We start from the raw sequence: 25,675 nt of genomic DNA, 5'->3' as shown, positions 1-25,675 counted from the left end.
GGAAGCACATGTGAGGATTTGAGGGAAAGAGGTCTCTTGCTGAAGGAACTGAGAGTAGGCCCTTGTAGTCAGGGGGATACAACTGATACAATTGACACTAAAACTGATATACAATGAAAGCATTTTCTATTTTTGTCCTGCTCTTTATTTTCTGCTCTTCATGTTTCATATATGACTTGTGCTTATTTATGTGCCCTGCCACTGTTGTGATTATCATAATCAATTAAGTCCATATTAGTAGCATCCCCCTTTTAAAGAAAGGCAGTCATTTGTTTGCTTTGCTTGGTATAACTCATTACATGATGCTCTACATAAAAGAAGACATAGTAAATGTAATTTGCAGTAAGCCCACATTTCAGAGGCTTGTTTGAGCTAATATATATCAAATTATCCTAAGAGGACTGTTCCCTGAACTATTTAGGACATTCCACCCAGACTGCTCTCTTTTACATGCAGTTGATTCTGCGATTAACTAAGAAACTTCTAGCATGGAACATATAAAGGCATATGCTTACATATCAATGCTCCAGTGTGAAACTGTGGGTTCATTTGCTTCTATTCTCCTCTCTCTCTCTCTCTCTCTCTCTCTCTCTCTCTCTCTCTCTCTCTCCCTCCCTCCCTCCCTCCCTCCCTCCCTCCCTCTCTCCCTCTCCTTCTCTCGAATTTAATTGGAGTCTCTCGAGGTTGAGCCTGAGCAATGGGATTTTTTAAAGCTTACATAGGTAATTCTTTTTTGTGATGAGTGTTGATACAGGCACAATGATACAGGTGTATCACAATGATACAGATTTATTCAACAAACCCTGAGTAAGGGCTCACTAAGTGCCAGCTGTTATAAGGGGCACTGTGATACCACAATGGATCAGGTGCACAGTTCTGCCTTCGTGGAGCCTACAATATAGTGAGAGAGTCACACAAAAGTGGACACAAATAATTAAAGATCACAACAATTATAATTGGGGTGCTATGATAGAAAATGGAGGCAGAGAGGAGATGGGGCTTCAATGTGGTGGTCAGCAAGGGCTATGCCCAATAGCTGAGTTCTAAAGATATAAAGGGTTTGAGGACCCTCAGAAAACTTCTGGAGGAGAGGAGGAAGCACATGTGAGTATTCGAGGGAAAGAGGTCTCTTGCTGAAGGAACTGAGAGTAGGCCTTTGTAGTCAGGGGGCAGGCAGGAGTGGGAAATGGAAAAGAAATTAGATTGGAGAGATCAGTTAATGTCAATTAATGTAGGATATCCAAAGCCATGGAAAGTCATTTGGGATTGATTCTAATTACAATAAGAAGTTTGTGAAAGTCTTTAAGATATTGAATAGCTGATTTACTTTCTAAGAAATTTATGGTGAAAGACTAGGCTACTACATTGGAGATGGAGAGAGATGAATGGATTCTAAAGACATTTCAAAAGTAGATCCAAAACATTTTGGCGGTAGCTTAGACAATTAGTAGACAGTGGTGGCATTAACCAAGATAAATAAAATAGGAGAGGAAAAGGCTTAGAGTTTAGGGCAATAAAGAAGCAGGGAGAGGATCTCAGTACTAAAAATCAGGTGTTCTACTTGGGGCATGTCAAGTTTAAGATGGTTTGAAATGTGCAAGGGGAAATGTCAAGTAGATAGTTGGATATGTGAGAATAGAACTCAGAGAAGAGGTCCAGATGAAAAATATAAATTTAGGAGTTGTCAGGATATAGGTATTATTTAAAGCAATGATAATGGCTAAGATCATCTAGGGAGAGAATGTAGTAAGATAAGAATTGTCCTGGGACCAGTCCCTGAGAATACCATCAGTTATTGTGAGTGGTGGAGGAGGAACCAGCAGAGGACACTGACTAGGTGTGTGCCAAGTTGAAGGAAGGAAACCAGGAGACCTCTGTGTCCCAGAGGCGGTAAGAGGGAAGTTTCAAGAGTACTGGTCAACACTGAGCTTTGTGAAAGAGTCAAAAGGAGAGTAAATAGGAGGGGAGTGACAGTGGCAGAGAGAGGCAGAATGAAGGAAATAGGTTCCCTTGAGGTTTAGAATACAGTAGGGGAAAGAGAGATGTACACAAATTAAAGAGGTGAAGAGAGGGAGCCAGAGAAAGAGAGAGGAAGAGAGAGAGAGACCTTGGGCCCTGGTGTTAGTGTTTTTGAAAGCTCTTTCATGATTCTATTGTACAGTCCAGGAAGAGATTCACTGCCCACAATGAACTGTGGAGGACCATTAAGATATGGCTAACATCTTAACTAGGGGAACAGTTTCTCAGACCTGTTTTTAATTGATAGGAGAAGAGAGAGCAAGCTGACTTGCATGGGTTTCATGGAACAATAAAAGTGGTCAGAAATGTTGCACAAAGAAGGTTGAGGAATATGATGAGCCGAACTGGAAGCCGTGAGAAGTGAAAGGAATGTCTGGTCCAGAAGGGCCACAGTGTGAGCAAGCTGTGAGGACTGAAACCAGTGGTGGCCTAATCCCAACTGCTGTTCCTTTTCTTTTCTACATCCACGGCCAGGCCAGCACCACACTAGGAAATGTTCGGAGTGGCTTGTTCCTAGGGCAGTGCAGAAGGTCCTGCCTAGACAGTAAGAGGACTCCCTCCCCTTCTTCTCAGTCTTCATGCTTCAGGTCCACGCAGCTAAAGAAATAACTGCAATGACGTTACCACAAGGAAAGGGAAAACCTGGGGGTAAGTAGGAGAAGAAGGGAAGATTGAGAAGTTTTCTCTGCTGACTGTGAGGGAGGCCACCTGGGCAGAATGTGGAAGAGAGATGCTCCCTGAAGGGTCTCTGATAAAATGTAACTCACACTAGAACTAAAGGATCTTCCAGTCCAGGCTCTGGCCTCGGAGTGTGTAATTTATTGGCTTGCATGGGTTTCATGGAGCAATTCAGTGTTTGAGATAAGGGCTGTGAAACTCCCAGACTCCTCATTCAGAGTTTATACTGGGGTCTCCATGAATATTACAGCTTCAGGTAAATCTTCCCACACTCCCGGGGCCTCTGGAGACTGTTTGTAGATGGATGGGGAGTCTGTGATTTACAAGTAACTCTTTTATCACCAAAGATCAGCTGGGAGTCCATCTGACCCTCACACATGTTTTTAAACTTATTGAAAATTTTGGTATTTAAAAATAAGGATTTGGGGCTTAAAAGAACATAGATGATCTGGACACCCTAGGCCTTTCTCTTCTGCAAGACACATATCTGGAACTGGCTCCTTCTTTTCTTTCTCCCACGGTCTCCCTCTCATCACCTACAAATCTTTATTGAGCACCTTGCTTTTGCCACAAGTTCAAAGCTAAGGTATAGTGTAAGCACATGGTCCGTGTGCTCCCACATATATTTTGTGCTCACGTTTTCTTTGCATTAGAGTTGGCCAAAGGCCACGATAAGATCTGAACTTGGATTAAATTCTGCATCCTTTGAGTCATGTTTTTCAAATACTATTAGTTTGGTTGCCCATTAGTACTGTACAATAATTTTTCTTCCAAATGGGCAGTCCTGAATTTTATTCAGTAACTATTGTGAGATGGCTATGCCAGTTATAAACTGCTGTGTCTCGGCTTCAAGCCAACACCTTTTTATCTGCTTTGTGATGCTGGGTCAAGACTCTAGTTCTGCCTGTCAGCTGCTTCCCGCACAGAGAGCATGGCAGGGAGGGGAGGACAAGGAAGCAGAAGTGTCCGCTTCTTCTGCAGCTGGGAGTTCCCCACATGGTTCCACACTCCCACAGCTGCCTCGTGGTGTCCCGTGACAGTGCCAACTCTGCAAAGTTCAGTGCCTTCTTCCCAATGGTCTGAGACCAGCACCCTGGGCCTTTCCTTAAGTCTCTTGGTTCTGATAACTCCAGACTCTCCCCTTAGTTCTCAGAGCCCTACGGATGGTAGCTGCTTTCTGAAACTATAGTTTCTGAGTTACTTCGGGTGTCCTTTGTGTTTTTCCAGGTCTTCCAACACCTATTTAATGAATTCCCTATTACTCTGGTTCTCAAGCTTGAGCTTGCTTCAGAATCCCCTGAAAGAAGGGCTTGTTAAAGCTCAGCATGTCGGTCTCCAACCCCAGAGTTTTTGATTCAGTAGGACTGGGGTGGGGCCTAGAATCTGCTTTTCTGTTAACTTCTCAGTGATGCAGATGCTGCTGAACATTCACTCCCTCTGTTAAAATAGCATGTATTCTGTTTTCCTGCTGACCCAACTGATTCGGTGGCTTCACTGAGACAGCACACCACCTGTTAGGTTTGGTATGCTGGGTGGGGGAAGTAGTGGCAACATCCACTTGGGACCTAGGCCTTCCCATGAGATCCAATAGCTATATAGGCCTGTCCATCCACACTCTGTACCTGTGCTCTTGCTCCTCTGCTCTTATTACAAATCTCTTGGCTTTCCTTTATCATCTTCCATTTCATCTCTCCCTGGCTCATGTCCCACCTTCTCTATGGGCCTGCTCCGCTAATTCCAAACCACTTGAATTCTGGTTTCGCTACGCTGTACTGCACTAAGTGACTAAGTTAACATCTTCTTTGGGGCTTGCTTTTTCAATACACTGAACTGTTTACTGTGTGCAGAGCCTCACACAGGATGCTCTTGCTAGAGATAAAAGATGAGACTTAGACTCAGCCCTCACAAGGGAATCAACACTGCACAATTGAAAAATGGTATTATTTGCTTATGAAAGATCTGGAAAAAATATCAGTAGAACCCTCACTAGAGAAGAGAGAACTACTTTGGTAACGTGTATCATTTGATTATCAAGATAGGGTGGAATAAGACCAGAAAAAGTGAACTCAAGCAATAATGGCTAGAGGTTTGAATGCCTGCTGATAAGCAGGCTTTGTTTCACAGAGAGGGAACTATGGCAAGTGTGTAGCTAGAGTGTAATTATGTGGAAGAAAGGGAGTGATGTCAAGAGAAAGAAGAAGCCTAGGGCCTGATGACAGTCACAGGACAAATCAGAGGAAAATGAAATGGAAGAGAATGGGGATTTTCAATACACTACATGCTGGTGCGTTGTAATCTTGCACATCTCTCCATGAAATCATTAGTAAAGCTACTTGCTTCCTGGGACTATGACAAAGTGTTGAGTCTTTTTTTTTTTTTTTTTAATATATTTTATTGATTTTTTTACAGAGATGAGGAGAGAGGGATAGAGGGCTAGAAACGTCAATGAGAAAGAAACATCGACCAGCTGCCTCTTGCACACCCCCTACCGGGGATGTGCCCGCAACCAATGTACATGGCCTTGACCGGAATCGAACCTGGGACCCTTCAGTCCGCAGACCGACGCTCTACCACTGAGCCAAACCGGTTTTGGCAAAGTGTTGAGTCTTTTTGCAACTTTGGAGTGGGATGAAATCAAAGACATCCTACAGGAAAATGGCTACATAGGAGTTATATATTTTATTTTCTTGTTGTTTTTCTCTTCCTTGTAAATATATGCTAAGCACCCTGTGGCCCTGAGTGGATTTCGTATTCTTTTCCATCAGTCCTGGTTATGAGTAGCACATGTTTATTGATGAATTAATTTCCAGGTTTAGAATTTATCCTTGCCCAGACACACCTACCATTAGGCCACAGAAAGTGCCAACAGGCCTGAATATAACACATGTGGGTAAACCACTCATCGTTTGCTTTTTTGATAATTTTTATTTATTTTTCTGATTATATGTAAATAAATGCACATTATTGAACATTTTTAAATAATAAAAAGTGTGAGAGAAAATGAAAATCACCTATATTTCATTATTCAAAGGTAACTACTACCAACAGAATGGTCTCTCTATAGATTTTTATCTATATTTGTATTTATGTAATGGAGGCTATATTTAAAGAGTATATATTTATATGTATTTATATATATTCTCTCTATATATAAAAAAATTAGTTCCATATTTATAAAATTTTATATACTGTTTTTTAAACTTAACTTTTTATTATAAGGATTTATATGTTTGATTATGTCTTATTCAAAAATATAATTTAATGTCAGCATCATAATTATTCACTAGACTACCATAATATATTTATTGAAATCCCAATATTGGATAATTATATTTTTTTCCACTTTTTGCTATCATATGTAATGCTACTATGAACATTTATGTATATATACAGTAATACTGTATTTGAGTAGACCTATTTTTTGAGATTGAAAAGCACATTTGTCTTTAGGAGTAGAATTTTGTTCTTACCTGAAATGAAGCTCAGAAGGTACAAACCTAGAGGGCCATGCATAGTTTCAAAGGGCTTGCCAAAAGCGTTGTACATGAAGAAGGCTGTCCCCACCATGGTTAGGACAATCAGGATCATGGAGAAGAGAATGACATTGACGTGGATGCTCACTGGGATTGCTTTGAGCAAATCTGGGAAAACTGAAGGTAAAACCAAGATTAGAAGAAATTTAATTAATAGTTTTCTGCAAGTTTAATTTCAAAAATTAAATCCCTATATTTTTAACTTCAAAAATTACTAAAATATTTCAGGTGAATACATTTTCACTAATTTACAATGGATTTATAAAAATATTTAGACATGGGATTATTTCATAGAACTCACCAGTGAAAACTAGCAAAGGAGAGGTTTGAGGGAATCTATTTTCTGCTTTGGTCATATATAATTACTTCAGTAAACAAGTGATGGCTTTTTTTTTTTTAGTTGATTAAGGTATTACCTATGTGTCTTTATCCTCCCATTGACCCCCTCCCGGGCTCATACCCTCACCCCTCTGGTGTCTGTGTCCATTGGTTACGCTTACATGCAACAAGTGCTGGCTTTATAACCAAAAACTGTACATAGGTTTGATACACAAAGTTTTTAAAATTAATTTTTAGAGAGATGAAGGAAGAGAGAGAGAGATCAACCAGCTGTCTCCCACACATGCCCCCAACTGAGGATCAAACTCACAAAGTTTTGATGCACAGTATGACGCTCCAACCTACTGAGCCACATTGGCCAGGGTGATGACCAGAACTTTTAATGACATTTCTCAGTCATCATCTATATTTTTTAAATCTATCTTAATTTATAATAACATTTTCAATTTGGGAATCTCTGGGAGAGTTCAAATAGCAGGAGGGTTTTATATTTCCTTTACCAGCTTTAAAGAATAGAATATTTGCAATCAACTTCAATATTTTGATGTAGCACAAGCTGTGGGAAAATAATTTCTGGTGGTACAAGAAATATTTTCCATTTGAAAAACAGGCCAAGTCTATTACTAGATTTTATGTTCAGGATAAGTTTTTCTTGTTTTCAAAAGAAACGAAATGCTTTATAAATGTACTAGAAATATTTCTCTTATCTGGTGAGACATCAGCATGCTTTAACATCAGCAAACCTGACAAAACCAATTTGGGGAAGTCTATTTCAGTCCATGTTAGTTTCCTGAACATTTATCAAGTGTTTAATTTATTTACTGAGCTATTACTATGTGCCAGGCATTCTTCTAGGTGCTGAAAATATAACTATCAAACAAGACAGGCACAGTGCCTGTTGTGGAACTTATGACATAACTAGAGGCCCGATGCATGAAATTCATGCAAGAGTAGGCCTTCCTTTTCCCAGCTGCTGGCAATGGCTTCCCTCTGGCACCCAGGTCCCAGACTTCCTTCACAGCCCCAGCTTCATCTGGAAGGACCTTTGGTCTAATTAGCATATTATGCTTTTATTATTATAGATGGGAGTAAATAGATAATTAACAAGTAAACAAATATGATACCTTATTGCCAAAGCTGGTCACCATCAATTCCCTTCCTTCTTTTAAACACACGTAACTTCCCCTTCAAGAGGTAGAATTTATTCCTCAATTCCCTTGAACCTGGGCTGGCTTGTGACTGGACATGACAGCAGGGCACCTCTGCCAGTTGCCCACCTAGCCTATGAGAGGACCAGCAGTTCCCACTGCTTGCCTTTTGGAGGCTTGCACTGCCCGCCATGCAGGAGGTCCAGGCTACTTTGCTGGAGAGAGAGGCCCCTGGAGGAGCACCAGGCTTAGGAGGAAAGAGTGTTGGACATCCACCACAGCAAAATCTCCAGATGACGTCAACCCTAGCTGCTATGTAACTGCAACAGTAGGAGATACTCAATTAAGAACTGTCCAACTGAACTAATAAACTCGTTTTAAGCCCCTGATCTTAAATGATAGAATGATATACATTTTTTCCAAATAGTGCTAGGGGTTTATTTTGCAGTGATAACAATAAGACTCTTTCCATTGGTGATAATATTATGGGGGAAAATAACAGGGTAATGGGATTGGCAGTAATTGAGTGAGTGATGAGGGTGGTCAGGAAAGTGACACTTGAACTGACACCTGAGTGTTGAAAGGAAGTGACTATGCAGAGATCTGGGAAAGAACATTCCAGAGAAAAGGAGCACAGGGGTGACACTATAAGAAATTGCCTCCCTGGCCGATTAGTTTGGCTAAGTGGATAGAGTGTCAGCCTGCAGACCAAAGGGTCCCAGGTTTGATTCTTGTCAAGGGCACATACCTAAGTTGCAGCTCCTCCCCTGGCAACCAATCAATGCGTTTCTCTCACATCAATGTCTCTCTGTCTTTCCCTCTCTCTTCCACTCTCTCTAAAAATCAATGGACTGTTGACCCAGAAAGGAACTCACTACAGACTGATTCATTTGCCTCTCAGCATAACCATTATGGCTTGTCTCAGTTTCGGTCCTTATAAGGGAATTCCTTGTATCACATGATCTAACACATCTAGGGGAAATAATGAACAACGTAAATTGATTAACAGAAACAGACCTGGAGACAGAGAAGCAGCGATCAGACTGTCAGGCCTCAGAGGGAAAGTAGGGGAGGGGAGGGGGGATAGGGGAGATATCAACCAAAGGACTTGTGTGCAGGCATATAAACCTAACCAGAGGTCATGGACAACAGGGGGTGGGCATACATGGGGAGGGGTTTGGGATGGGAATGGGAGGATGAGGACAATTATGTGACACCATAATCAATAAAGAAATTAAAAACAAACCAACAAAAACCAATGGGAAAATATCCTTGGTTAAGAAACACACACACACACACACACACACACACACACACACACAAAATAAAAAAACAAAAAAACACCTATCCAGTAAAGCCGTCCTTTGAAAAAAAATAATAATAACTGCCTAGTGTTTTCTAAAGTGGCTGAGCCACTTCACCTTCCCACCAACAATAAAAGAGTCCTCAGTTGTTCCTCATTCTTACTGGCACTTTTTCAAAAATAGTAGCCATTTAATGGATGAGTAGTCTGTCACATTGTATTTTATTTGCATTTGGCTAATATTGTTGAGCATCTTTTTTGTGAGTTTCTTTGCCTTCTATATACCTTTCTTTGTTGAAGTGTCTGTTCATATCTTTTGTGTATTTTTATGGGACTGTATTACTATTATTATTGAGTTTTGAACATTCTTTATGCATTCTTGGCCCTCTATCAGATAAGGAACTCACAATATTTTATCCAAGTCTTGACTGGTCTGTTCATTCTCTTATCAGTGTCTTTTGAAGAACAGTTCTTATTTTTATGAATTCATATTTATCAATTTTTTCTTTTATGTGTCATGTTTTTCATGTCAAATATCAGTAGTCTTTGCCTAATGCAAGGCCACAAATATTTTCTCCTCTGTATTTTTCTATAGGTTTTTTAGTTTTAAATTTACATTTAAGTCTATGATCCATTTGAGTACGTTTTAAAAATTGTTTTAGTACTTAGCTGAATATAGACTTAACATAAGACCCACAATGGCATTTCTAGGTATTCCCTAAAGGAATTAAGAACACATGCCTACACAAAACTCTGAATGCAGGTGTGTAAAGTGGCTTTATTCATACTCACCAAAAACTGGAAACAATCTGAGTTGTGACCCATCCATATGGTAAAATACCACTCAGTAATAAAAAGGACCAGACTGTTGGTGACACAACAATATGGAGGGCTAGGAACTGCATTTTATGGGGTGAAAGAAACTCAAAAGACTGCATATTGTATAATGCTATAATGTGACATTCTGGAAGAAGCAAATGGTGAGGACAGAGGTGAGGAAAAGAAATGACCACGAGGCCAAGAGCCAAACACCCAGGGTTCTGTCTCCTGCGGGACCTTCAGCGGGCTGATGGGTCTATTTCCCGCCCTGTAAAGTGAGAGGGTCCCAAAGACGAATTGGGAAAGTACCAAGTATTTGAACTATGAGGAGATTCGTATTATGTTTCTCTTCTAACTCCATGAATTCCCTAAACCTTGATTTGAAACCTTATCTGAAAAAAAGACTAATTCCAGATTTGTGAGGACTCGGTGACATTAATGTAGGAAGTTCCTAGCACATAGTGTCCAGCCGAGGTTCAGTATGGCCCATTCCACTACTGTTGATGATCTCACCTCCTCCAAGACACTGCTGAGGAATGCCCTCCTCTCCTCAGCATCATCAGTTTCCCCCACTCTACTGGATCCATCCCATCAGCACGTTATTTCCTCATCTTAAACGTATATCTCACTGAAGTCCTCCTCCAGCTTTTGACCCCACCACACTGATCTGACATTCCCAGGCAATACTGAGCTTCCAGCTGCCCTGCCCAAAGGTCCATTTTTCATCCTCATCGTGCCTGGTCTATGTTTGACACAGCAGCTCACGCCTCCCCCCCTGGAAACGCTTTCTTCTCCTGGTTCCAGACACTACACTCGCCCGGTTTTGCTGCCACCTCATCAGCTGCTGTCTCAATCTACTTGTTGGTTCGTCCTCATCTGAGTCATTTAGGGGCTGACTCAGTTGTCATATGTTTTCTCTTCTGCCTCTTCACCCGCTCACTTGGTGCTTTATCCGGTATGATAGCTTTTCCTAGAAGCACTCTCAAATGGATTATTTCCAGCCCAGACTTTCCCCCTCAATTCCACATCTGCCTGTTGTCCAATTCCTTATGGAACATCTTGACTGGCATATTGAATAGGCATCTCAGTGTGTCCCAAACTGAACCCATATTCTTCCTTTGGCTTTCTCTACCTCAGTTGTTAACAGTTCCATTCTTCCTGGCATCATCCTTGATTCTTCTCTCACTCTCACATTTCAACCCATCAGGGAAACCTGTTGGCACTGCATTCAGAGTTTTGTCACTTCTCACCATCTCGCTGGTCCACCCTCGTCTGAGCCACCCTCATGTCTCACTTGGGTAACTGCACGAGGTCCTAACTGATCTCCCTGATTCTACCCCTCGCACCTACAGTGAGAGGGATTTTTAAAAAATGTATTAGTTTTGTGTAGGCATGTACTTGATTTGCAGGTTTGATCCCTGGCCCTATCGAGGTGCATGCGGGAGGCAACCGGACAATGTCTCACATTTATATTCTTCTCCCTCCTCCCTTCCGTTCTCTCTAAAAAGTAATGGAGTGTTCATGCTGTTTCATCTGTGAGCACTTGTGTTGCCTGGCACTCAGTAGTCAGAGTCCACGACCAACACTGTTTTCAGCTGCCCCTACCCAAATCAGAGACACTTCAGGGTCCACAGGCCTGATATTGGACTCAGACCTATGAGTGAGTCCCAGTGGAGGAAATGTAGAGAAAACAAAAGCAAAGCCCAGCCAGTATAGCTCAGTGGTTGTGCCTCAATCTGTGAACCAGGAGGTCACGAATCCATTCCTGGTCATGGTTGCAGCTGGAACCCCAGTAGGGGGCATGCAGGAGGCAGTCTATCAATCATTCTTTATTATCATTGATGTTTCTAAATAAATAAACATGTTTAAAAATAATAATAAAGTAAATAAAAAGCAATGGAGCCCTAGCCAGTTTGGCTCAGTCAAAAGGTCCCAGGTTTGATTCCAGGTCAAGGGCATATTCCTCCTTCAGTTACAGGCTTCTCTCCCGCCTCGGCCCTCGTGCAGGAGGCAACCAACTATGTGTTTCTTTCACATCGATATTTCTCTGCATCTTTCTCTCTCTCTTCTACTCTCCCTAAAAATCAATAGAAAAATAACCTCAGGTAAGGATTAAAAATAATAAAAAGCAATGAAAAAATATCCTTGGGTGAGGATTAACACCAACAAAAGACTTGGTTTATATCAATCCCTTGCAATGGACTTTAATCTCACCCAGAGGATAAGGGAAATGATTACAATGGCCGAGAAAGGATACATGATTGGAATCCTTGCAAACCCTAACTTCCCCTGCTACTTGCTTCCTTGCTCAGTGTGCTCCAACCGCTGTGGTCCAGACTGTACTTAAGACATGCCAGGAATACTCCCGCCTGAGGGCCTCTGCATTCCTGCGCCTGGATATTGCCCTAGATATCCTCCTGGCTTGCTGTCACCTATTTAAATGTCACTTCCTCGGGGAAACCTCTAACCACCTTATGTAAAGTTGTAACCCCCTTCCTGCCACGTCCAATTACCTCCCAAAACCCTTTCCTCACTTTTATTTTTCTACACAGCAACCATTACCACTGACAGATTCTATATTTTTATTTATTTGTTTATTTTTGTTCCCCCCTGGTATGAGGCAATTGTGTTGGCTGTTTTATTCACTGCTGTATTCCTAGTTCCTAGTGAAGCTGGCACAGTGTGATCCATATTTCTCAACATCATTTTTATTGTTGCTCCCCACCCCGGGAGTTTTTTAGACACTTCTCCTAATTACTCCCCTCTCTCCATGACATTTTTAACACCACAGATATATTGTGTATAGTTTCTGTATTCTATTTATATCTGTTTTAAATACATATACAATTTTTAAAGAGTCAGGTATATTTTTTCCTACAAGAACCAATTTCCACCCCTTTTGGGGATACTTACTGCTGTTAAGAATGCATAACAACCCTGATGTGGCTCAGTGATTAGAGCATTGGCCGGTGCACCAAAGGATCAGGGGTTCAAATCCCAATCAGGGGCATGTACCTGAGTTGCATGCTAGATCCCAGCCTGGTTGGGCTGTGTGTGGAAGGCAACTGATCTATATGTCTTTCTCACATTGATGTTTCTCTTCCTCTCTCTCCCCTCCTTTTTTCCCTTTTATTCTCTCTAAAAAAATAAAATGAAATAAAAAAGCGATGAAAAAAAATTTGGGGGGTGAGAATTTTTTGAAAAAGCATGGAGTAGCTGTTGGACACTCATAGGTGGGATGGATCATTTAGCTTGGAGTTGGATGCAGGAATGGAGTCCGAGGTGGTTGGTTAGCAGGTCTTGGTTTCTTGATGGGAGCCACTGGTTCAGACTGAAGGAAGTTAGAGTTACACTGGAGAGGAAGGAAGGAAGAAGAGGAGCCAATAGTCTAGTTAGCTACATGGGCCAGAAGAGAAGTAGAGGGTATTGGCAGTGTTAAGTGTGATGGGAAGTTGTGGTTAAGAAACAGAATTTGTCCACTGAGTCAGGCAGTCACTGATGGCACTCTAAGCTGTTCTGGGGGCTGGTGGTAATAGCTGGATTGAAAAAATTTTCAGAAAGAATCTGCGGCAATGGAGGTAAAATAAAGTAGTTGCCAGAGGAGGTGATAGAACCCAGAAGGATTTTGTTTTTGTTTTCTTTTCTTTTGTTTTTAGCAGTTGAAAGACAATTGGAATGGAATTTCAAATCTCTTTATTTAAATAAAAACTCTAATCCAACATACTTGGGTGATTGTCAATATGTTCTATGGAAACTGACTGCTGTTTAATAACAGGTTTAAAGTTTGGAATTTGGGGAAATAATTCATGTCAAATCTGAACGTGACCCAGCTCTTTTGTTAGCAGGGCCGGAAAAGATTTGCTCCTCACCTTGTTTCCATTAGTTTGTCCAAAGCTCAAACTGTTTACAAAAAAACTTTCCTTCTTAATGCAAACAGTATAACAATGAAATAGATATTAAGACAGAAATTTCACCCACAATCTTACCAACATAAAAGTAAGATTTTCTTTTATTTTTGTTCCTTTCATATCTTTGTCCATCTTAATATTTATATCCTATTTACTATAATCAAAATGCAGTTTTGGGGTCACATTCTGTTATTTTTACTAAGAATATAAGCATTTGTTACATTATGAATATTATCTTCAAAACTATCATTAAGTAACTATATGAACCTTCCATCAAACTGGTATTAGACAAACTGTTGTCTTCTACAGTTTCAGAATTATAGCTAATGTTTCCATGACACCTTCAAGCACATACCTTTTTATTTTTTATTGGAGGGGTGAATTATGAATGGGGATAACCTTTATAGATGAATTCCCAGGAAAGGAATTCTTTGGGTCAGAGTGCTTTCTAAAATTATATGTATATATTAACTTAAAGAACATTAATTATATTTTGTAACATACACATTAAACTCCATTGTTTCAACCTTGGTTCATAGCTCAGTTTGTCCTCTGTGAAATTTGGAAAGCAGAAATTTCTGATAAGATATCTCAACAGAAACAGAGAGCTGGAAGAAACTAATCATTAGCTACACTCTCCTAATAGCAAGGGTGCCCAAATCACAGGCGGGAGAGGGAAAAGGAAATTCACAGCATGCAGAGAAAGGCTGTCATGCCCTCATCACTCTAGTGTGCTATTATGAAACTGAACTAAGTCATAAGTTAATGGCATGGAGTGAAAACCTGGTTCCCAGAATGCTCCCTATAGTTTACCCTTCACAGTCCTTTACTGGGGGCTGTATTTTTTGAGCAGGGTTCCCTGCCTCTGCACCTCTCCTGGTCAGAGGGTGCCTCCTCAAGCCTCTGACCTATGGTTCCCCAATTCTGAAAAGCCTTTTCCAGTCTTCATTTTCTGTCCCTTGTCAAATATTCCAAACTTCCCCCACTCTTAAGTACATTTCCCATCCCCATCTCCATTTCCCTTAGTCTTATATGCCTGGCTTATGCAAAGCTTAAAAATCTCTAGTGTCCCTAATTGGTTTGGCTCAGTGGATAGAGCATCAGCCTGCAGACTGAAGGGTCAAAGGCATGTACCTTGGTGTGTAGGCACATCCCCAGTGGGGGTGTGCAGGAGGCAGCTGGTTGATGTTTCTTTCTCATTGATGTTTCTAACTCTATCCCTCTCCCTAAAAAATCAATAAAATATATATATTTTTTTTCCATTTCACAAAACAAATGCAGGCTATCAGGGAAATTTCCTCAACTTTCAGTCCTCACTGCCATCCACTCACACCTTCTCTTTGGTCCATGTCCAACCTTTCCTCTACTCCTAGTGAATTTTTTTTCCTCCTGTCCAAGGTGTGGCCTTCTACCTGTACTTTCAGACCCACCCTTTTCCACACTCACAGGTGCTTTCTAGACTTATTATCTACCTCTCCTATCTATCTTCAGCCTTTTCCTCTAGCACTCTATCCCCTCAGCATAGAATCATGCTCAAGGCTCAAGTCCCCCCACTGTAAACACACACACACACACACACACACACACACACACACACATGCACACGCACATAATCAAACCTGGCCTTAGGGTTCACCTTGCTACCACCTGACCTCTGTGGATGATTGCAAAGTGCAGCCAAGGATGTGGACCACTGATTTAACCATTGGGTCTCATGAACCTTTTTCACCATCTGGCCAGATGTAAAATGCAGGTAGCGCCATCTCAGAATGAAGGCAATCTCTGATAAGAATGTCAGCAATGGAGCAGCAGCTTCTTCCTAGATTAAAGCCATAATATAGCTTCTGAGGCCATTTTCTTTCTCAACTTGCCCTTCTTCACATAAAAGGCGTATAAAAATGAAGTCACATTTGCCCCTTAGTGCTCTGCTATTCATTTTCTTGAAATGAGATAAGAAGGAAGATTTCTTTCTTCTTTACAGAAAGAAATCTTCCTTCTTATTGTGACTTTCCCCTCAGTCCATCTGCAGCTAGTCATTATGAAAATCCAGTGAAAGCCATTCTCTGCCACCCGCTCAATGCATTCATCTCCTTTACTATCACCTTAATTTTACACCCAGGTACAGAGCCAGGCTTCTGAGGGCTGCACGGTCAGGGAGAATGAAACTCATGACCCCAGCACTTAAAAGGGGGAGACCTGGTGGCATTTAAAATACAATTTTCTCAGTACCTCCCCTGAATTCTTCTCAGCTGAAAGGCATGTACCTGACTCAAGCCTCTTTAGAGGCAGCCCCATCAGTGAGTCTTAATCACCAATGGTGGCTTTGGGACGCAGCTGCTTTGGCACATAGGTACCTCTGATAACAGAACCCATTTAACTGCTCCTAATCCACAGGGTATGATTATGTCGAGGAAATAACTCCCAAGGATGGCTTTGCTGTAGTTATAACTGCTGGGCACGAGTAAAATCTGAATCCTGCATGAATTAGTCTGCAGACACAGTTCACTATTAGGTCTATCACACCAGCAATAAAGGTGTGTCATATCACAACCAGTCTGGGTGTTCAGCTGCATGAGTAAATGAAAGGCAAGTCTGTCATTGTTTAATATAAATTAGTTTTGTTTTTAAATATGTTCCTTCAACTTTATAAATTCCTGATATATGTGAGAGTAATAATGAGTTTTTGGTGTGTGTTTTTTAAATGAGATTTTAATTTATGCTCTAATTCTCCAGTAGGTCTTAATGAATGTTTTTGGAAATTTTGAAAGTGAATACAACGTGTCTGCTTTTCTTTTTGTCCCTGCCTTTGTTTTGAAACTCCTTCTATCACTCCAGGAAAGACTATACCACTTGGGATTGCTATGATGAAATAATTGCTGTAGTCAAAGAACTAGTTTGAAGTTCGTACCATGAAAATTTTGGTTGACAGTGATTCTAAATCAGCTCACCACATAGGCAGTCAGATACCTCTGCCATCAACATTAACATTCAACATCATGGTAATATGCTTATAAAACCCAAAGATTAGCAATAAGAGTGTGACCTGCTCAACCTAGATTATTAAACAGGCTTGGCTTGGCTATTTTACCTCCCAAAGAAAGTTCAGAGATGGAGCTTAGACATCAGAGCCACGGAAATATGAGTATAAGAGGCGATGACTGAACCCGGATCTGAAGGCCAAGGGCCATCACGTGGCTGTATAAGAACTAGTGCTTGTGAAGTCGCAGCAGCATCTTTTAAAGGATGGTGAGATCGAAGGCTATTCTTACATTTTCTTCATCTTTGTGTCCCTTTTGCACATTGTAAGAAGGCCAATGTGACAGAAGACTAGCACAGTCTATCCTATGCATCTAATTTCAGTCCCAGGTCTGCTCCTACTATAGCTCTGTGACTGGGAAATTCTTGTGATCTCTCTGAGTTTCCAGTGTCTGCATTTGTTTAAGAGGAGTAAAATCACAATACCTCCATGCAAGGGCTAGAGATGATATATGCAAGATGCTTGGCACCTGTGAGGTACCCAATAAATGGGCAGCTGAAATAAGATTGTTTTTTTTTGGGGGGGGGGGAAGGGGGGTTGTCTGCAAGTCCTTGGGAAAGAGGAGTCACCCTCAGAAATTAGAGGAGAAAGCAGAGCAGCAAATTGTGAGAAGAATTTTGGAATCATCCTCCAACAGGTAAAGTTCACACCCAGGGCCAAGTCCCAGAGGTCCCACTTAGGACCTGCCATGCAGTTCCAGAGGCAGCTCCCTCAGCCTCTACTTCATCTCTCAGGTGAGCACAGGCCCACAACTTTACTGGCTGTCAGGATGAAGGGTAATTGAACCATCCAGCCATTCTGTGCCCTTTGATTGGTGACTTCAACCATTTATATTTAGAGTGATTATTGATACACAAGGACATTCTACTGCCATCTTTTTCTCTGCCGTCTGATGTTTTGAAATGGAGGATAATTTAAAAGGAAGGAAGGTGTGTGCACATACATGCATACATATAATTCTCAAGGCTAATTCTTTTTTTTTTTTTTACCTTTAAGCATTCATTTATTTATTATTATTTTTAAATATATTTTATTGATTTTTTACAGAGAGGAAGAGAGAGGGATAGAGAGTTAGAAACATCGATGAGAGAGAATCATCGATCAGCTGCCTCTTGCACACCCCTACTGGGGATGTGCCCACAACCACGTTACATGCCCTTGACTGGAATCGAACCTGGGACTCTTCAGTCCACAGGCTGACGCTCTATCCATTGAGCCAAACCGATTTCGGCTCAAGGCTAATTCTGTTAAATTTTTTTCTGGTAAGGATATTGGAGGTAGTTGTTAGGGAGGAGGGAAAAACAAATGTTCTCTTCTTGGACTATACAAGGAGGACCAGAAGTTTCTTTCCTCAAAAGCACTTTATCCATATTCCTCACCAATTCAAGGATAATTACTGCTCTAATTCCTCCTTTGGGGAAAGAATACTCTTGAAATATTATACACAACTAGAGGCCTGATGAATGAAATTTGTGCAAGAGTAGGCCTTCCTTCCCCCTGGCTGCCAGTACCAACTTCTCTCTGGCACCCTGGATCCAGACTTCTCTTGCAGCTCGGGCTCCGTCTGGAAGGATGTCTGGTCTAATTAACCTGTTAAGCTTTTATTATTATAGATGGTCATTCTTAACTTCTTGCCATTATCAGCTTAACATATCAGATTCTGGAAAGAGAGTTTTTTCAGTGAGGATGGAAGGGGAATTTCTAGAAAAAAATGGAGGAAGAAAAAAATGGAGGTAGTAAGAGATCAGCCTTTCACTGTTTTTTTTACCTTCCTTTTTTGTTTTCTCAATAGCACCATCTAAACTGAGCTACTGCTCTCTGTAACCAACTAGCATATCTCCCTAGTTTTCCAGAGCATCTCATCTCTTTTCTCCTTTGTTAATCTGCAGTTTTCTATACAAACAGTAAAAGGTTATGATGGGGGGAGAAGGGAAAAAACATTCACTGGCACTGAAATCCATTTAGGTCCTGACAAGTGATAGATATTTAGAATACTTTAAGACCAAAGATAAGGTGACCAGACGTCCCGCTTTTGGCGGGACAGTCCAATTTTTATGATTTTGTCCTGTGTCCCAGGGCATTTTAAAAAAAAGTCCTGATTTTTGCAAAGAATGCACAACAAGCTAGGGAACAGCGGGAGAATGGGAAGGGAATATATGGTTTTCGGCAGCCATGTGGCTATTTAGCTAGGATATGAGTTTTATATTATTTTTGTTAATTTTATAATGTTAAACTTTAATAATAACAAATAATTGTTGAGAACTGATTATCGAGAACTGCTTATCAAAGTTCACATTGTTGATCAGTTGTTAGAATTCGACCACCATTGTTTGGACTTAATGAACAATGGCATTTTTTGGGATTGACAACGACGAAAACATTTTGTAACTGTCTCAGATGAAACACATCATACTGCATGCTTCTAAGCTAGTTAAACAAGCAATGTCATTACAAATCAACTATTCAGATAATTTAGGTAATTTATTTATTTCATAAATACATAAATTTTCTTGAATTTATCAGACAGTACTCGTATTATTTATATTTTAAAGTGGCAACAAAAAGTCTAGCGCCGGTCTTGAAAGTGACACGACTATACATAATTTGACACGACTATACATAATTTTTATTTATTTATATATTTGTAAATTGTATTTATGTTAAAATTTAAAAAAATATATTACAATACTAATTTTTAATCAAGAACCCTTTCCGCTCCTTCCCCATCCCCGTAAATGGTGTCCCGCTTTACCAATGTCACCTTAACTTAGAATCAGTAATTCTGATTCTTGGTGCATGTGCACACAGGGATCCTGATTCTCGACACAAAACTGCCCAAGCAACACTCAATTCTCGGCATGGACACAGGGGGTCTCTTAGGTGACTCTGATTTTCAGCACACACCAGTGGGGTCTTTGTTTCAGTGTGGTGCAGGTGGGGTCCCTGATTCTAGGTGCACCCACGAGGCCACACTAAGCAACTATGACTCTGATCCTGGGAGAGCGTGGCTCTCACCAACCCATAGCAGCCACACATCTTGGTGTTGGAGCTCTTCAGTGACACTCGGGGGGTGCGAAGCTCTCACTGCACACTGCCCAGGCCCCTGAAACTCAACATTTGAGCCTTCTGGTGATAGTCAGGATGGGGAGGCAACAAAACAATCCCCAGAGAAAAAAATGAGGAATTGTCAAGAAGGGAAATAAGTGAAAAGGAAGCATGCAATATGACAGAAAAAGAATTCAGAGTAATGGTTGTACAGTTTATCCACTGGATGGACAAGAAAAGCAACAACCTATGCAAAAATTAGGAAGTAATCAAAAGTGATATAGCTACAATAAAAAATACCATGTAAGGTTTCAACGACAGTAGACTAGAAGAAGCAGAGGACCAAATTAGCCTAGGGGAGGCAGGTGCTTTCTGCTGTTGCTAACTCCATGTTTCCAATTTTTTAAATACCTAATGAATAAGTCCTCTTTATTGAACTAACTGATTTGCTTTCTATTTCTAAATTGAATTATATCCAATACTTTTGTCCAATAAATAAATAGTCCTACTGAAAAGAAAAAAAAAATAAAAACCAATAAAAACACTTTTAAAATGCATTACAAATAGAGACTATCAAAAGTGCAAATGATATTAAGGGTGGGAAAGAAACAATGATCACAGGCAATTGAAAAATGTGTTGATTTGGAAAGACAAAAAGCAGTTAGCTGATGAGAGCATTTCAAAGGTAATGATATGTGAAAAGGCTAAGATGCTATATATTGACCTCCTGAAAGATACCCCTGAGCTAAGTGCTGAAAACAATTCATTTAAGGGTGGTTTGAAATTTAAAGAAAAGAAGTGTTTGTTTATAGTACACCAGAGGCCCAGCATGCACAGAATCATGTGTGAGTAGCCCACGGCCGTGAGCCCTTCTGCACTGCATGAGCCACAGGACCCAGAGCGGAGCCTGATCTGCTGGTGCCACAGAACCCAGATCTCTGGCCACCAGTGCCACTAGCCCCACCTCAGGACCCATCAATGCACCTCCTGGTGAGTTTGGTCATTGGGTGTTATGGCTTTTATATAATAGATTAGATTCTAGTATGTACTGTATATAAAAAAGCTTAAAATGGAATCATTTGTGTGGTCTGGAATGAATTAATTTAATTTACATGATTTATAATAGGAAATATGATTTATTTTTTGAACAAATCACTTCTCAAACAGCTTTCTAGAATTAATTAACTTCAAGAACCCAGGTTCCACTATATTTACTAAGTACCTCTTTGTGACATGAACTGTGCCAGGTCCTGTTTGAGGGAGCACCAACATGAACCTCTGCCTTCCTGGGGCTCAGGATCTCTGTGCAGAGAAATACACATTCTCAAATGCTTATAAAACAGAGTGATTTGAAATAGTAGAGTAAACAGCAAGATCTGGAAAGGACAGAGGAGGAAAAAATTATTTGGCTGAGAGAAATTGTAGGGTTTTCCTTTACACTAGTGCTTCTTAAACATTACTCTCTTCTATTCCTCTAATCACTTTTTTTTTTTCCAATGGAAAGAAAACAAAATCTCTATTTGCTGGACTGTTGTTTGTCTTGTTTTATTTTTTTTTTTTTTTTTTTGTGTGTGTTTTAAAATATATTTTTATTGATTTCAGAGAGGAAGGGAGAGGGAAAGAGAGATAGAAACATCAATGATGAGAGAGAATCATTGATTAGCTGCCTCCTGGGCATCACACACTGGGGATTGAGCCTGCAACCTGGGCATGTGCCCCCTGTTGAGGAATTGATCTGTGACCTCCTGGGTCCTAGGTAGACTCTCAACCACTGAGCCATGCTGTGAGGCTGCTGGACGGTTTTGATGGGTGAGTGAGACTAAACATTAGTGCCTGAAGGTAAAAGGCAGGAGGGCCCATGCAAGCTAGGTGAAATGATACAAGTCACTTCCTTTCCCCATTCATCCCACCAGGTAGTCTTACCAGGTGAACTCCATAGGCTTTTGTTCCACGCACACCAGCCTGCTTCTGCACAGGCCATACACTAAGGAAGGGAGAAGAGACAGGTGCATCAAAGACCTTTTCAACTCTGCGTGGTTTGGCAAGGTAATGGGGAGGATAGGATGCAGGTTGTGAAGATGGTGACCAGGAAATCAATCACCTGGGCAGGCAGGTGGGTTATCAGGAGACAGCAGTTATACTGTGGAAACCATGGCGACAGAATGGCACAGGTGACAGAGATCCAGAATCCCAACTCTTCTACCCCAGATATGTTTGAGAAGCCACCTGCTTGCTCATAGAAGGAGTCTCAACATTCCCTCTGCAGTCTGGAACATATGCTTATTTGGTAAAGAAACTGCTTAAAATATGAAAATCGAAGCCTCTGTTAAGCTTTCTACAAAATTTCAATCATTAAATTAAAATACTTTGTATGACTGAAGTAGCAAGCTGTGATACATAATTGGTTAAATTTTATTTTTCACATTAAGAAAAAAAAATTCCACCAAAACCGGTTTGGCTCAATGGATAGGGCGTCGGCTTGGGGACTGAAGGGACCCGGGTTCGATTCCGGTCGAGGGCATGTACCTTGGTTGCAGGCATATCCCCAGTAGGGGGTGTGCAAGAGGCAGCTGATTGATGACTCTCATCGATGTTTCTAACTCTCTATCTCTCTCCCTTTCTCTCTGTACAAAATCAATAAAATATAAATAAAATTAAAAAAAAATAAAAAGAAAAGAGAAAAAAAATTTCATATGTTTTACCAGCTCATTGAATTTTCTTGGCAATGAACAGATTGGCAAATCTAGGAATGATTGATACCATGTGATTCTTGAGTATCGTATTTTGATGATGCTCTGTAGTGTTTCAAATCAGCAAAGCAGAAACCTCCTCACACACGCTGAACACAAAACTGGCAGTTTTTGTCTTGATGGCATATTTAGAGTTTAAAATCATCGTTAAAAGTTTACAGGTGACATATCAGGAAAAATTAAACCCACCACTTGTGTTGCCTTGGAAGAAAAACAGTTCTTCATTATAATGAATGAAATTGCATGTTAGGCATGACTGCTGGTGACCTCTAGAAAATGAACCACTGACCCTTAAATGGATGAGAACTGGCCAGAGTAAATGAGGCAGAAGTTTTCCTAGCATAGCTGTGCATGCTGACAGGGAAGATTCTTGTTATAATTAAAAGAGATAGAGTAGTCAATAGGACCATTTAATAAAAACAAAAATGACAACATTGCCTAACTATTTTTCTGGCCTAGTCTTCATCCTCATGTTATACCATATATCTCAGTTTTAAAAGTTACACATACATTGCACATAAAAATATTATAACACACATAACCTTGTAGAGAAACAAGCAAAAATTAATTTAGAATATGGACACCATCAATGCCCAATTTATTGACAGCAAATCTCCATCTAGATTTGTACTCTCCAGCGTGACAGCTATTAGCCACATCGAAATGACTAGTGAACACCTGAACCATGGCTGGTCTGAGTTGAGATGTGTTGTAAGTACAACATGCACACCACACTTCTAAGACTTATCGCCAAACAAAAGTAAAAATAGCTCACTACTCTTTTGACAGTTAAATTGACAGTATCCTGGACATTTTGTGTTACAGAAAATATGTAATTAAAATTTATTTCACTTGCTTCCTTTTACTGCTTTTTCTAATAAGGCTACTAGAACATTTGAAATTACATATGTGGCTTGTATTTATGGCTTGTAATACATTTTTGTTGGCCAATGCTGATCTAAATGAAAAGTTTGATAAACAAGGTAGCATTTAGCAATCCAAAACAAAAACAAAAAACTGAAATATGCATGCATATTAACTGGTGATAACATGATCACGAAGAAACTTAGCCATAAAGTTACTGATACTTTGATGAGTTATCTTTTCCACTCTGCCCACACTGGAAAGTTTCTGCAAATCCAGATGTTTGCCTAATAACTTTCTAAAGGGAAAAGGAGAAAGAGGAAAATTCTGGGAAATGAGGTATACTCTAATTTTAAGTTCAACTAGAAGAAACAAAAGAATCATCCACTCTTAACTTTTTGGGGGCCCTGGATTTTGCTCAAAGGAAACTATAATATTATTAAGAACACAGAGCTGGGCTCTGGTTCTTTTTTGTGAACAGGGCTATATTTTCCTATCAGGAAGAATGTCAGAGAGCTCTGTCCCTTCAAGGGAATGTTAATGGAACAGCCTAGTCAGGGTGCTAGCATTTTGAATGGGAAGCTGGGGACCAAGAAGCTCTATTGCACTGAGAGTGTAAACTGGGTGTGTCCTGAGGCACATTGATTAGGAAATTTTTAACACTAAAAGGGAGTGTTTATTTAAATGAGCCTTATGCCTTTTAGGGAGTCTATTGGATCTATTTATTCTACAGTTTTTCCAACTTTCTCTCATGTTCCATTGAAAAGGGTACTTTTGTCGAAACCGGTTTGGGCTCAGTGGATAGAGCGTCGGTCTGGGGACTGAAAGGTCCCAGGTTCGATCGGGTCAAGGGCATGTACATTGGTTGAGGGCACATCCCCGGTGGGGAGTGTGCAGGAGGCAGCTGGTCGATGTATCTCTCTCACGCTCTCTATCCCTCTCCCTTCCTCTCTGTGAAAAAAATCAATAAAAGTATATATTAAAAAAAAAGAAAAGGGTATTTTTCTGCTTAGATAGAAAGTGTTATACTGTAAGTACACTTCCCTGGGCCTCAGAAATAATGGAATGTTAATGTGCCTAGGATAGTATATGGAAAGGATTGTCACCATAAAAAAAAACAAGCAAATATAAAAATTACTTCACTAGACTGGGGGAAAATAAGGGATTAATGCAACTCTGTGAGATAGGGGAGGGTATTGTTTAAGCCCACCAGCTCTGAGTCCTCATAGAAAGCAAAGGGAGGAATGCCTGATTGGACTAAATTCATCCGAGACAAGATCAGCACAGAACACAGCCATAACAAACACCCTGCCACTGAACCTCAGAGAGATGTGGCTGAGTGAGGGTTAAGTGGGACAAACTGCATAGTGCTTAGTATCTAGTAAGCATTCAGGAAACATTGTTTTTGAAACAATTCTCTATAGAAAATTTGGACTCAAGGAACCTCACTGTATGTTCCCTGCTTTTGTCTAAAGTTGTCTGTGAGAAGCTTTACTCCTGCTTTAAGCTGCCAGTGACTCATGGTTAATCACCTCGCTCATTCCCCGCCCCCCCTTTTTATTTTGTAATATGTTGCAAATCATGTGGCATTCTGCTTTGTTCTCTGCCCTTCCCCCTTCCCCCATGAAAGCTAAGCAACTCTAACAGCTCCATTACCTTAATAAGCTGAAGCCATTCAGTAAAAAGAGTTGGTATCCACTTCATAAAATCTAGTGTATAATCGTTTCTTGAAAAACTGATGACTAATCCTTGGAGAATCGCTGGCACCCTGTGAAAATTCTTATCACTTATGAACTCACTATTTGAGATGAAGGTTGGTAGCCAATGACTGCTAAAAAGATATAAGCAGTGTTGCAGAAATATAAATAGACCAGCTCTGAAATTTAATTAGATACTGCATATGTTAATAATAAATTCAATTAATTTAGCCTTCTAACTATGCTAGTGAAAAAAAAATACCCAGACAAAATAACAATTCACTTTCAATGCCTCATTGGCAACCTCCTTTCCTGAGGAGTGATTTATGCACTAATTTACTGGTTGTGTCTTCATAAGATTGTTCCAAACCAGCCCTTTTGAAATAATAATTTCTACATGCGTGTTGTGAAAGATATAACTAATAATTTCTTATTAATTTTCATTTAATGAGTTGCCTATTCACATGGTAATTTTTAAGAAGTTCTCTTCTTAAGATAAACAGGTTATAAATATTGAGGATAACACTTCCATTTC

The 25,675-nt window shown here is 40.3% G+C and overlaps 1 protein-coding gene across 2 annotated transcripts in view; it reads right to left on the bottom strand.

Moving 5' to 3' along the window:
- Positions 1 to 25,675, bottom strand: part of CLRN1 (clarin 1) — a gene marked incomplete at its 3' end in the record, with an annotated part of 33,442 nt that overhangs the window by 6,752 nt on the left and 1,015 nt on the right. Inside the window, exon 2 of one of the 2 annotated variants that reach the window (XM_084875999.1) lies at positions 6,168 to 6,391. In XM_084875999.1, the coding sequence (XP_084732125.1) occupies positions 6,168 to 6,391 (224 nt within the window). The remainder of the gene's footprint in view (positions 1 to 6,167; positions 6,392 to 25,675) is intronic. The other variant, XM_084876000.1, reaches the window with a different exon arrangement.

The sequence above is a fragment of the Pipistrellus hanaki genome, assembly GCF_964339955.1.
Source record: "Pipistrellus hanaki genome assembly, chromosome: 2".
Lineage (NCBI taxonomy): Eukaryota > Metazoa > Chordata > Mammalia > Chiroptera > Vespertilionidae > Pipistrellus > Pipistrellus hanaki.
This window is presented reverse-complemented; position numbering and strand designations above follow the sequence as displayed.